The following is a 13,668-nucleotide window of genomic DNA, read 5'->3' as shown; positions in this document are numbered from 1 at the left end:
TGCTGTAAAGAGCTATAGAAAGAAATGAACCGATTCCTACAAAGGACCTAGTGCCAGGCACATAGGAAGTACTCAATAAATGTTAACTTTTATTAATAATAGTAAATTCCTCTGGGAATTGAACTGTACAAATTTTTGTTTATAGAAAACTCAAATAAGTTGAGTATTTTGTTTTTACAAAAACCTTTGTGCATTTTTATAAGAGAAGAACTGTGGGTGTAGTCCTTGTCTTTACTTCTTCAGAGGTCTTGTTCTTGAAGTAAAAAGCTTTCATGAATCATGCAACCATACCTTTCATCTGTCACGGTCCCTTTCTGTCAGATCCCTAGTATGTGTGGGAGGTGGCTCTGCTAAGTTGCCCATTTCCATTCTCTAGAACTGCCTACCTGGTCTTGGCCCACAGCTTGTGTTGTTATGAAGATGACAATTATTGATTATAAAAGGAAGAATTTGGGCTTGTGTATGTGTGTGTGTGTGTGTGTGTGTGTGTGTGTGTGTGTGTGAAGGAACTGTTTAAGTCTCATAGTTAAATGGGAAACTAAATTAAAGGAGAAAAAAAAACAAGTTTCCATAATGATAAATAAATAAGATATTTTTAAAACCAACACAGGTGCATCAAAAAATTAAGATGAATTGGTGGATAGAGGAATTGATAAATACGTGATAAAGAAAATATAGCAAAATATTAATTAGGGAATTTAAGTGGTGGGAATGGATGTTCATTGTGCACTTGATTTCTTTGTGTTTGAAATTTTTCCAAATGTTGAAAATGCACGCAATGCATTTTCCTTTATAAGTGTCCATTTGCTTTCTGGGCAGGTGTCTCAGTACCTCTGCAACTGGGCCTGCCCGACGCAGTGCCCCCACAGTACGGGGCACTGAGGGAGGTGAGCATCCACACCGCGAGGGCCAGGCTCCGGCTACTGTATCACTTCTCAGACCTCATGTACTCGTCCTGGAGGTTGCTCAACCTCAGCCCCAACAACCAGGTAACATGCTGACTTGGGAAACAATGCTGTGTGTGATGTGCTCACCAGGTCTGGGACTTTCTCTCAGCCTTCAGGAAATTCTTCCATGGCTAATACTTTTTCACTACACCCAAGAGATGTAGAAAAGGCAACAATTCTGTTTCCTTTTTATTGTTGTTTAGTGACAGTCCAGATATTGGTAACCATGTTGCTGGACACAGATTGGTCTTCCTTCTGTGTTTTGGTTTGTCCAAACCTCAAGGAAGTATGAATATAAGCATAAATTTTCTGTAAAGTCCTTTATGTGATTTTAAAACTTAAACGGATAAAGCTATTAGTACCAGTCAAAGTTGTTATATAAATGAGTCCACAACATTTAGGAGACTTCTTGGTCTCCTTACAAATGTGCATTCTAGGTCCCATGGAAGGGTAAAGTAAATTTGGCTGACTTATGTCTTTATAGAACAGTCTAGTAATTTAGGAAGAAAACATCTGGCTTTGTTTATTTGCTGGTTTAATGTGTAGACACGCCTGCCAGAATGTATATCAGTTTATAAAACTGTTCATAAAAAATCCTTTAGGTAGCCAGTCATGGGGCACATGAGGAATTTGACAAATCATTGTTAGAAATAGATAATCAGCCAGATGACAGAATATTATGTGCACTAAACAGTGTCAGTAAACTATAATTAGAGAATGTTTAATGATATAAAGTTAGATGAGAAAAGCAGCAGAAAATTGAATAAGCAGTATGATCTCAATGTGAAAAATATATGCCTACACACATGGAAAGAAACTGGAAGGAAATAGATCAAAGTGTTAATGGAGCCATCTCCATATGGTAGGATTATGGATGATTTCATTTGCATGTATGTGCGTGTGTCATTTTCTGTATTTTCCAAGTTTTTTTTACATAATAATTTTATCAGAAAAAAATGTTTTTTTAAAGTGACTAATAATTACACCCAGGTTTATGCTTTTAAAGTGAATTTCAAAAAGAATTATGTTCTAAAAGTAAAATGTATTATTTCTTTTAAGCCTTAGAGAGTATCATTTCTGATAAGCTTACTTTCTATTACAGAACAGTGCATCTCATTATAACGCCGGAACGTGGGGCATTGTGCAGGGACAGCTTCGGCCTCTGTTAGCACCAAGAGTCTATACCCTCCCGATGGTGCGCTCCATAGGAAAAACTATGGTTCAAGGCAAAAACTATGGACCCCAAATTACAGTAAAGAGGATATCAACCAGGTTAGTGTATGTGTGTATGTTTCACTAACTAGCTGGCATTTTTTTTAGATGAACATTATCACTAACTAATCTCTGTGAGCCTTAGCTTCCTCATTTGTAAAGTAGGGTAATAACAGTATTTACATTAGTACCCAATGTTGTTACCATGGGCCTTGCACAGTGTTTGACTATCGTTAAGCTGGCCTGTTAACTCACTGGTGGGATGATATCTTCAAGTGACCTTTGTGGTGATTTGGAAAGTTGGTGAGAATTGTGTTTTATTCAGTTTTTCCTTTCTCTTAAAGAGGACGGAAGTGTAAGCCCATCTTTGTCCAGATAGCAAGACAAGTAGTTAAACTGAATGCTTCAGACCTTCGTCTGCCCTCCAGAGCATGGAAGGTTAAGCTGGTTGGAGAAGGGGCTGATGACGCTGGAGGAGTGTTTGATGACACAATCACAGAGATGTGCCAGGTATGTTCATTCAGTGTTCTCTACTGAGTTGTCCGCTCGGGTGTTGGCCATTTTACCATTTCCAATGATTACTCTGTCAGGCATGTTTTTATAAATGTAGCAAGGATGCATTTGTGAGCTCTACGTAAAATCATGCTGTTAATGATGTGTAGGTGAATTATAGCAAGGGTTTGTGAAATGCTTTGCGAAGATACCTTCCTGAATTAATGTCAGTGCTTAGCCATCTACCGATGACTCACCATCTGTTGCATTGTAATACTGGCAGAGGAAATAACAATGACATATTTACTTTATGTAACAGACAGATCCTGGACCACCCATATGCTCCATTTTATTCTGGTGCTTTTAAAAGTGCCAAGCTCCAGGAGAATTAGAAAAACAAGTCTTAAGAGTTTGGACCAATTCTTATTTTAAGATCTGCAGTGGAATTTTTGTTTCCAGATCAGCTCTGACCCTTCCAGCTTTGCCTGGTGTCTGGATTTTTCTAATAAATCCTGTGACTAAAATAACACTTAGTAATCAGTTATTGAATCTATTTGAACATACTGTATCCTACTCACAGATACCCCAATTCCTGCCCTGGGTTGACTTTTCCATCTTAGTTCTTCATACAACAAGATATTTGGTACATATAAAAATAATCATAGAGATGGTTGGTTGTCACATAACATTATAAATGTCTCAAATATTTTCAGTATAATGTTGAATTTAATTGGTTCATTCTCTTAATGCATTCGGTTGTCATTTCTCAAAAAGTTGTTTTTCTTTCCTTTACAGGAACTTGAAACTGGTATCGTTGACCTTCTTATACCCTCTCCCAATGCCACTGCAGAAGTGGGTTACAATAGGGACCGGTAAGGCAATCAGCAAGTGTTTATTGAATGTCAATAATAACAACAACAGTAGCTCACAGTTATCACATTTATTAAGTGCTTACTGTGTGTCAGGCACTGTTCTAAGTGATTTACATGTATTATTTATTGAGTCTTCATTCCTAAGGAGTAGGAACTGCTGTTCACAGATAAGAAAACAAAGGCACTTCCATCATGAATTGGTGTTTAGTATGGGACCAACTCAATGATAATACAGAGAGGTAGAGGAAACTCGAACTTGATAATGAAACCTGACTTCTTTTGTGTTTCTGAAGGCCACTATTTTCTGCATTAAAGTTTATTAAAAAGCTTTGATATGCTATCAAATCACAGCACTTAGTATTTGCATTTATATATTATCCTTGTATTTGCCAAGTTTTGAATTTGGGATCTTGTGTCATGGACTTATAAATGGTAAATGAAGTGATTTTAGGAAATAGGGTATCCTGGAGCAGATAGCTTAAGGTCTGAGAGGCCATTCACTTGTACTTTTATGTTTCTTCTAAGAATAATTCAAAATAGGGTCCCTGTGTTGTCCAAATTTGCAGGCCACATGTTTTTGTTGAGTACTTGAATGTGGTTTGAGTGGCTAAAGAACTGAATTTTAAATTTTATTTAATTAATTTAAATGGCCACATAAGGCTAATGGCTAATATATTGGGCAACGCTGGTCTAGATTAATGTTGTAGCCGTTAGGTAACTTATTTCTAATAGAAGTGAGGACAGTTTTGCTTGAAATACTTTCTTTAATTCTGCAGGTTCCTTTTTAACCCTTCTGCCTGCCTCGATGAACACTTAATGCAATTTAAGTTCTTGGGAATTTTAATGGGGGTTGCCATTCGCACAAAGAAGCCTCTGGACCTCCATTTGGCCCCTCTGGTGTGGAAGCAGCTGTGCTGTGTCCCACTCACCCTGGAAGACCTGGAGGAGGTGGATCTTCTCTATGTGCAGACCCTCAACAGCATTCTTCACATTGAAGATAGTGGGATTACCGAGGAGAGTTTCCATGAGGTAAATTCTGGCCAGCCCATGTTTCTGCTGGTCTTCTGGTTGCTGTCTGGCTGACCCATGCCATGTTCCGTTAGCTGCCCTCAGCAGCTCAACCTCAGGAATTGCTGCCACCAGGTAGAGTTGGCTCCAGCACCCAGCTTCTGCTGCTTCTCCTTTCACCAATTCTCAGACCTGGTTTAGGGGTAGAAAGATTCAGCTTCATTTTTAACTATAGCCAGATGAGTCAGCATATGCCTTGCTGATCAAGTGTCCTGATCAGCTATCTCATTTGCTCTGTTATATGCTTAAAAATCTTGATGTTGTTACTGTTTTGCTATATTTGTGTGAAATATGTTTTGTTGTAGTAAAAAATTTTTTTCCTTCTATTCTTAGATGATTCCTCTTGATTCTTTTGTTGGCCAGAGTGCTGATGGCAAAATGGTTCCCATTATCCCTGGTGGAAATAGTATCCCACTCACATTTTCCAATAGGAAGGAATATGTGGAGAGGGCCATTGAATACCGACTTCACGAGATGGACCGGCAGGTGAGATTAACTACTTTGGGGGTACATGTGAATGTTTGCCTTTGTCTCCAAACAAGAATTGACCAGTTACTACCAACTTTTTGCATATTAATTTACTGTGTTGATTCATTTGTATCTATATTTCAGCTCCTGTTCAGAGACTATTCAGGTCATATTTCTTGGCTCCTATTTCCTTACTCAAGACCTTACTTAGGTCACCACTCAAGTGGAATCGAGGTCAGGCTCTCACTCAGGCCTTCAGACTCTGCACTCTCACTCTTCCTCATCTTTTACTGCTCCCCAAACCATGGTCTCCACTCCAGCTTTGTCAGTCAGGGTGCATGTGAAGGAACCCCTGAATGCTGATCTTGCAATCTCACATGAGACATGAGTGCCTCTTCCCCCCTCCTATTGCAGTCCTTCAAGCCCCAGCTGAGGATGCATCTCCTCCACAGACCACTTTTCCTTCAGGTTTATAACCTATAAAGATCTTTTTTGTTACTTAGAAATTCCTCAAGATACCATATACTTCTGTGTTATAGTCTCAGTAAGAAATAAGCCGCAGAGTTTGCTTCTTGTTTTTGTATTAGCTTATAAGACAATGAATGAAGAATGTATTTTGTCTGTCTGTCTGTCTATCTGTCTACATCCTATATATCCTTGTTCTATGCTGACATATAGCTGTATGATGAGTGATAATAGAAATGAATATTGTGTCCAAAAATGGTGTGTGTGTGTGTGTGTGTGCGCGCGCGCGCGAGATATAATCCTTATAATCACTTCAGTAGTACTTTATTTGCAGACTGTTTTGGGGTCTTATTGAGAGCTGGACTCAGGCTCTGAGGCTGTGTAGTAATTTTAAGTATATATATTCTGTACTCTTCACTCCTGGTTCCTTCTTTGATTCTGGCTTTGGACCAAGTTGAGTCAGAAAACTAAATCCCTTAGTTTAGTAAGGGCGGGTTCCATCAGCAATGCTGTTTACACAGCCAGAGCTTAGGATTTCTTTCTAGTTTATGGCTACTTTTAATCCTTGGAGGGTGAATAACTGACTAAAAATGTATTGATCACCTCTTGCATGCCAGGCATGGTGCCAGGCACCCTCATGTGCAGTTTTTCCCATAGTTATTCTATGAGATTAAGATTACTGTCACCATTTCACAGATGAGAGTACCTACTCCAGAGAAATGAAGTGATGTGCCCAGGGCGAAATCAGGATCCCAAACCAGGTTTAATTGCAGGGCAGGTCTAGGCTCTTCTGCTGGCCCTTCTCCTGAGAGTCAGAGTGATGCTCCACTCTCTGTCAGTTGTGCTGTGCTCTGCCTTGGCTTTGTCCCTTTCTTTGTAAGGAGGCCTTCTTCCTCTTTCACTTCCTCCTTATCTCTTAGAACCCAGTGTTCTTCTCATGGCCGTCACCAGTTGTTACCCACCCAAATAGCCAGCCCCATACCATAGCCTCATTTTTTCTCCAGACAGCTTTTGGTTTTTATTCTATGAGGCATGATATCTTGGGTTGTAGCAGATTTTAGTTGGGGTATTTCTTTCAGTATCAGTAGAGACTGCCCTCACTGCCAGTCTCATTCTTTAGCCCAGGCATGATAACCCTGTACCAGTCATAACCCCAGGGCCTTCCCCAAGGTATGGCTTCTGTTGAGATTTTTGGATTTTTTGTTTTTGTTTTTGTTTGTTTCATGATAGGTGATTTTGAATTGGCCAAGAGTGAGGTGTATCTATGAAACAAACCTTGAAGAGCAATGAGTCTGTGTGTAGGGGTTGCACTACTAGCAACCTTGGAGGAATTCTAAACAGCACGGGCAGCCCCTGGCAGCTTCCCCTCAGCATTCCCCTGCTGGCCTGTTCTCAGCACTGTGTTAAAGGAACAAAAGCAGTATAAACTACCCATTCATACGGACTTTTAGATAGTTATTCATTTAAAATTCTCATAGTTATGTGAGCAGCAATTATTTGTCTCACTTTTCAGATGAGAAAATTACAATAAAAGAAGTGGTGGAGCTTGGATTTGAAACCTAAGTCTCCTAATTAAATTTTCTGTCATCTACTGCCCTACAAAAGGACTCTCCAGTTTTACTTTCTTCTTCATACTTTTCTAACTTTTTTAAAATAATGAACACAAATAATTTTTACCAAAAAAATGAATATTTTCGAAAGAAAAATATAAATTACAAGAATAATAGAAGCTAGACACATTCTCCAAGAGCTTCTTACCCTTCCGAGGAGATGTACTGTCCCACAGAGCACACCCTCACAGCCCAAGGCCACATGTGTGGGAGTATGAGTGAGGGGGATTGGCCTTGGTGAGGGCCCAGCAGGCTGGGATTTTGTGGGGGAGGGAAGGTGGGCTCCAAAATGGGATCGAACTGGGACCAGAAGGAGTATCTGAGTCCCACAAGCAGGGAGAAGCTCTGACAAAGGGTCAGAGGCAAGGAGGGTGGGTCATGCACACGGGCACTTGTGCCTGGAGGTCTGAGGGATAAGTAGAGGATCTGGGGAGCAGATGAGCAGGTGGGACATGCCCAGCCCTATTAGGTCCACAGTGGGTGCTCTGTCTATGCGCACACATTGAATGAACAACTTCTCTTGGGAGCAGGTAGCTGCGGTCCGAGAAGGGATGTCGTGGATCATCCCCGTGCCGCTGCTGTCCCTCCTCACAGCGAAGCAGCTGGAGCAGATGGTGTGCGGGATGCCTGAGATCTCTGTAGAAGTCTTGAAGAAAGTGGTGCGGTACCGGGAGGTGGACGAGCAGCATCAGCTTGTGCAGTGGTTCTGGCACACGCTGGAGGAGTTCTCCAATGAAGAGCGGGTGCTTTTCATGAGGTTTGTGTCTGGAAGATCTCGACTCCCAGCCAACACTGCTGACATTTCTCAGAGATTTCAAATCATGAAGGTTGATAGGGTAAGTAAGCTATTTTTTTCTTCCTTGGTAATGTCTGTCCTTATTGCTTCCTGTTGTTTGCATGTTGGGGAAAACAAACTGTGACCTTCAAGTAGGCCTGCCAATTCAGACTTAGTGCTTGGAACTTCCATATTTAAAAAAAAAAAAAAATCAAGCATCAAAACTTGTTCAGAAACATCGCATAACTTCAGTGAAAAAAGTCCTAAATGGATATATAAGGAACACTACAACCAACAGCCTTTACTAAATCTTTCAGTATCTTCCTGAGTGAAAACTAAGCTTGACAGAGGGGTCATCATCATGTTGCCTCTGCCTCTTATTTCTACATCTTTTCATTGTGGGACCTGGCACTGGGACGTGGTCTTATTTGTTTTCAAAAAGATACTAACTGTTAACTGGTGCACATGTTCCAGAAGGAACTCGAAGAAGAGGCGGAGAGCAACAGTACTGTGTTCTACAGCTACTTGTGCAGTGTGCCTCGTGGAGCAGGCAGTGCAGCTTCTCTGCGGCCTGATGAAAGACCCCAGTCGCAGAGCCCCAGCCCAGCTGCCGTTTTGACAGATGGCTTAGGAATAAAAGGGCTTAGAGTCTTAAATGCACACTGCTGCCAGAGTCATCTTTCTCAAGCACCCATCTGACCATGTCACTCTACTCTTTTCAGACTATTCAGGGGCCCCCTGCATTGACTCTAGGATAAATGACGACCACCTTCGCAGCCTTAAACACCTCCACAATCTGGCCTCTGCCCTGCTTTGTGATATAACCTCTTGACACTTATTATGTTCTGGACATAATGGGCTGCTTGCCTTTGTCCATGGCAGACTATGCTGTTTTTAAACTTCTGTGCCTTTGTGTGGGTCGTTCCCTAGCTTTACTAAGTTCTCCTTTACCGCCCATTCCCTCTCTACCTAGCAAGCTCTTATTTGTCCCTTAAGCCCATTAACAGTGTCATCTCCTCCAGGAAGCCCTCCTGGATGTTGTCCTGGGCCCCCTGACCATTCCTGAAGACAGACTTAGAACTCCTTCTCTCCACCTCCTGGACAGTTGGTACACTCAACCCCAGCATTAAGTTAGGAGTGTCTGTGTTCCCTCAACACTCCCCCTTCTTCCAATAAGCTGGGCAGTCCTCCAAGCAGGGCCCATGGTGTTTATTCCGGAAGCAGCAAGGACAGTAGGGCCTCTTCACACAAGGGCCCTTCCTGCCAGTTTCGGCAGGTTTCAGTGTCTGCCTTTTTGGTGTTTTTCCAGTAACTACTCCTAGAGGTTGCTGTAGCCAAAGCCATCCCTCCCCCACTGCCTCCCAGCTACCCGCCTGGGCTCCTCTCCTGGGCAAGGCTTGCTGGAGAGTCCACGCACAGGAAGGGCTATGAAAAGAGCCTTTCCATAAATTTTCTACATGACTTGCCAGAAACTATAAGTTGTAAATCTGTTTTGTTGCTTCAGAGAGAGATGGGGAGGAGAAAATGGTTTATTTCTATTCAGCTCTGGGAAAAAACCCTGCCTCATGTCTGTCTGGGGCTACCCCTGCCATCCCTGGAGTTAATCCACCACTAATCCCCTGCCTGGGGGGTTCCATTCTCAGACACTGACCACTGCGGGTCTCTCCTTTGTGACTCTTAGACCATTTCTCCAGTTTCCAAGTCAGAGCCACCTGCTAATATTCTCCTTCGCTGCCTTTGCTGGTTTTGGTTTTCCTGTCATTGAGCTTTCTGTGTCATCAGTGGCCCTGGCACAGTCAGGGTTTTTGGCCTCCCTCCATCTCTTACCTCTTTGAAGTGCACTCACCTGGCCTAGGGCTGGGGGGTGGTTAAGTCAAGATTAGACAAGAAATAGTGGATGGGTACTTTTTTAAAACTAATTTTAAAAAATTATAAAATCACCGTAATGCTGTTACAGCCATTACAAATAGTTTAAGAAATAGTTGTGTTTGCAGAGAGGGACAGGAAACCTATATAATCCTCTTTCTTTAGTAGTAGCCATTCTGATACCTTTCACCTTTGTGTAATTCCAGTTTTTGCTTCAAGCATGCACATTTTTGCATGATGTGTTTAGAACTTTGTATTCAGCTTATTTCACGTAATAATCCGTACGTACTAAGCAGTTTTCTGTTTTTTCTTTCATCATAATTACTTTAAATGACTGCATCATTGTCAGTTAAATGGATGGACTAGGATTTAATTAACTATTCTTTCCTCATTTGACCTGGGTGCTAGTGGCCATTGCAGATGAAGCATGCAGAGTGCACACTAGGAAGACAGGGGAGGAGAGGCGTGGTGGCTCCCTGACAATTGTTCTATTTCACCAGCTCTGTCGCAGATCCCTGACGTATCTTCACATCTGTATACTCTTTGTACAAGAGAACAAACACTCTTATTCTGTGGCAGGCACTGTGAGAAGCATAGTCTCTCAAGTACTCCTGCCAGTCAGGGCTTGTTCTCACCTCACACGTGGGACACCGGAGCCCAAGCTTTCAATGCCATGTCCCAGTGTCTGCTTCCTCTCGAGTTGGCCACACAGTTGTGTTTGTGGATCCCATCTCGAAGGCAGGAAGAAGTACTTTCCTGACTCTGGGGCAGTGGTAATAGGAACCCCTCTCCCCCATGACACCCCGATGCTGCAGTCACAGCTCTGGGTCTCTCTCTCCACAGCCTTATGACAGTCTGCCTACCTCACAGACCTGCTTTTTCCAGCTGAGGCTGCCCCCCTACTCCAGCCAGCTGGTCATGGCTGAGCGCCTGCGCTACGCCATCAACAACTGCCGCTCGATTGACATGGACAACTACATGCTCTCGAGAAACGTGGACAACGCTGAGGGCTCCGACACCGACTACTGACTGCTGTGGGTGCCGTCGCCCCCTCTTTTTCTCAGTAATGCTCACTTCCAGTTTAATGTTGATATACTTTTATGGTAACTACATAGATGTTTTAGGAACATAAACCGATATTATAAACAGTGGCCACATTTAGTTACTCTAAATGTAACAAAGAAATTAGATGTTTTTATTTTTCTGTGATTGTACAAAAAAAAAAGAAAAAGTGCTCTCAGTCAGGTTTTTTCCCTCCATATTTTCGGTCACTTTTGATAAGTTTGCATGGAACCATTTTGGTGCATTTTTAGTTGGGAATGGTACATTTTGTAAACCCACCCAGTGAACATGAAATTGTACATTGTGTATAATTGTTCATTAGAAAGGACAGTTTTACATGAATATTCATATATTTATTTTGTTTTAATTTGAATTGCCTGTGCAGGGTTCCTTATGCAGAGAAATAAAGACGATTCAGGAATCAGAACATGGGCTGGTTTTTTTTTGTTTTTTATCTCTAGTGGAGCTTCAGACTGAGGGAAATCAAGCTTTAAAGCTAGTCTCACTCTGACAGCTTTTTGACCCATCGGAAACATTTCTTCACACTGAGTGGGCTTTGCTTGAAAATGACATAGCAGGAGGGCCTCGTAGGTATAGCAGTCCATGGGAATGGGGGCGCCTATTTTCATTTGTTTCGTCATCCTGGATCTCTCATTTGCTCCCTCACCCCAGGGCCCTTGCTTCAGCCACGCGGCCCCTCTTCTCAGAACCACCCTTCCTCTTACGTAGCTGGCTCAAAGTGTAACACACTGAGAACCTTTCTTGAAGCCTCGGGATCGCTAGTGTGGGGTCGGCTCTCCTAGGCAAGGAGGAAGCTAACCAAAGTAACATGGCTTGGACTCTGCCTGTGAAGAACAAGTGGTGGAATTAAAGAGCAGGGCAGTTTACAATATCATGTCATATCTGTGGGGAGGGTGGCCAAGTGAGAGGTACACAGAAAAGACAGCTACTGCTCGTAGGTACTTGGCATGCATAAATGAGTAACTGTGTGAATGAGTGAGTGGATGTGTGAACTAACAGAATTAATAATGAGTGGCTTTCATTTCCTTGAATGATGGGTGGTGAGGAGTCATGCGGGGGGCTGAGGAAGGGGTTACACTCTTGGTTCCTGAGCTCAGCCCTTGAGGGCCCTGGGCAATGTGCTCATTTGTTCAGAAATGTCAGAATGAGCATGTGGTTTTGGGGGAAAGGGCCATCATGAGAGCAGCTGTGAAGGCTTTGGCTGCCAGGAGTAGGAACAGGAAGAAGGCAAGTCTTTTGGGTGGCTTGTCTCCATCCACAGCAAGTTCAAACCATAAGCTGCTTCCAGTGTACTTCGTGGAGAAGGTCAAAGCTGACAGCCTGCTCAAATGAGTTGCTAGCAAGAGAGCCTTGCAGGCAGTTTTCCACAAGGAAGGTAGAAAGTGTGTAGTTTCAAAGAAAAAAGGGAAGAAAAATAGAGGGTTTTTTTGGCTAGGATAATGTGTATGGATCTTTCCTAGTGAGAACATCTAATATTTAGAATGATGACATCTTAGTTTTATTGAAAAGAGGCTTCAGTTGGAACTGGGTCTCAGGGAGACCACAGCTTCTGGGGAACCCAGGGCGTTCTGGGGAAAGACAAGCTTTTAATACTTGATCTGAGAGCTCAGTCAGTAGCAGTAGTGAAGGGCTCTGGGCTTGAAGCACCCACTCTGGGGGTAGGAAGGCACTTCCTAGGCCTCTGGACTAAGAAGGAACTTTTCTTAGAGAAGAGAGGCCTTTGTGTGCTGCTGATCAGGTTCCAGGATATTCCTGGGAGAGGGGTCTTTTAGGGCCTTCTGGGCTGGTTCCTGGTCACAACTGGGTCTTCTCTCACTGAACTGGGCTGGGCTAGGCTGAAGTTGTGCTTAGTTGAAGGATACATCTGCATTCTGCAATTATTTTAAATCAAAGTGATGCTTCGACCTGTGAGGCTGTGCCACAGTTTACTGTGAACTAAGGGGCAGAGGCACCCCCAGCAGGCTGACACTCACTCATGGTTCCAGCTCCTACCTGTCAGGCCTAATGGACAGTTTCTTGGGAGATCTGACTGTGCAAGGAAAATCTGCACAGACACCTCAGTAACAGATGCCATTTCTTTGCTGGAAACCTGTCATTTTTCTTCACTCTCTTGACTTTTGGAAGTTCCAGGAGAGAGGGGGAAGCATGAGTCCCTGACCTGAGGAGCCAAAATGAGCCTAGTGCAGGCGTTTATTTTCCTCAGCTCACTTTCAGCCCACGTGGAGGCTTGGGCAGTTTTTCTGCCTGTTGGACTCATTCAGTTAACAAATACTTGCAGTTTTTATGACCCTTAAACAGTCTTGAGAACTTCGACCTCTAGCCTTTAAAATTTAAGATTTCTCCTCCAAGGTACAGTTTCGTGGCCTTCAACCAGCACTGCCAGCCAGATGGAACCTACATTTGGTGAACTTGGTTTTCAGCAAAAAGCAAGTCTTGGGCATTGAATCCTAGAGCTGATGGAATCCTAGATATAAGGAATCAGGTAATGTCTCCTGTTACAAACCAGGAATCTAAGGTCAGGAGAAGGGAAGTATTGAGTGCATGCAGGCTAGAGCTGGGAGCCTCGGCTCCCTGTCAGCATGCCAATGGTGGAGCCGAGGGGGCTCAGCCATTCCCCTCCAAACATTCAGCTTGTGCAGAAATGGGCCACTGGGGCCCCTGTGACTTAGAGTTTGTGACCAAGGTGCCTGTGCAGACCAGCAAACATCATGTGGTGACTTGGGTCAGCGTTCAGCCAGGGGCACACTATCCTGCCTCAGTGCTGAGGTTCTGCACCCTCCCCTAGCTTTCCCTCTGTGTGGCCACTGGAT

At 43.1% G+C, this 13,668-nt stretch overlaps 1 protein-coding gene across 17 annotated transcripts in view; it reads left to right on the top strand.

The window, feature by feature from the left end:
* The window catches only part of HERC1 (HECT and RLD domain containing E3 ubiquitin protein ligase family member 1), a 163,097-nt gene extending 151,833 nt beyond the window's left edge, over nucleotides 1-11,264 (top strand). For all 17 annotated transcript variants that reach the window (XM_036218062.1, XM_036218063.1, XM_036218060.1 and 14 more), the window contains 8 exons: nucleotides 820-989; nucleotides 2,050-2,219; nucleotides 2,504-2,669; nucleotides 3,447-3,523; nucleotides 4,300-4,552; nucleotides 4,925-5,077; nucleotides 7,665-7,970; nucleotides 10,619-11,264. In XM_036218062.1, the coding sequence (XP_036073955.1) occupies nucleotides 820-989; nucleotides 2,050-2,219; nucleotides 2,504-2,669; nucleotides 3,447-3,523; nucleotides 4,300-4,552; nucleotides 4,925-5,077; nucleotides 7,665-7,970; nucleotides 10,619-10,804 (1,481 nt within the window). In that variant the 3' untranslated portion in view covers nucleotides 10,805-11,264. The remainder of the gene's footprint in view (nucleotides 1-819; nucleotides 990-2,049; nucleotides 2,220-2,503; nucleotides 2,670-3,446; nucleotides 3,524-4,299; nucleotides 4,553-4,924; nucleotides 5,078-7,664; nucleotides 7,971-10,618) is intronic.
* The last annotated feature ends 2,404 nt before the right edge of the window (nucleotides 11,265-13,668 follow it).

This window comes from Rousettus aegyptiacus, unplaced genomic scaffold, assembly GCF_014176215.1.
Source record: "Rousettus aegyptiacus isolate mRouAeg1 unplaced genomic scaffold, mRouAeg1.p scaffold_m13_p_3, whole genome shotgun sequence".
Classification (NCBI taxonomy): domain Eukaryota; kingdom Metazoa; phylum Chordata; class Mammalia; order Chiroptera; family Pteropodidae; genus Rousettus; species Rousettus aegyptiacus.
The sequence above is the reverse complement of the archived record's forward strand: the minus strand, read 5'-3'. Positions and strand labels throughout refer to the sequence as shown.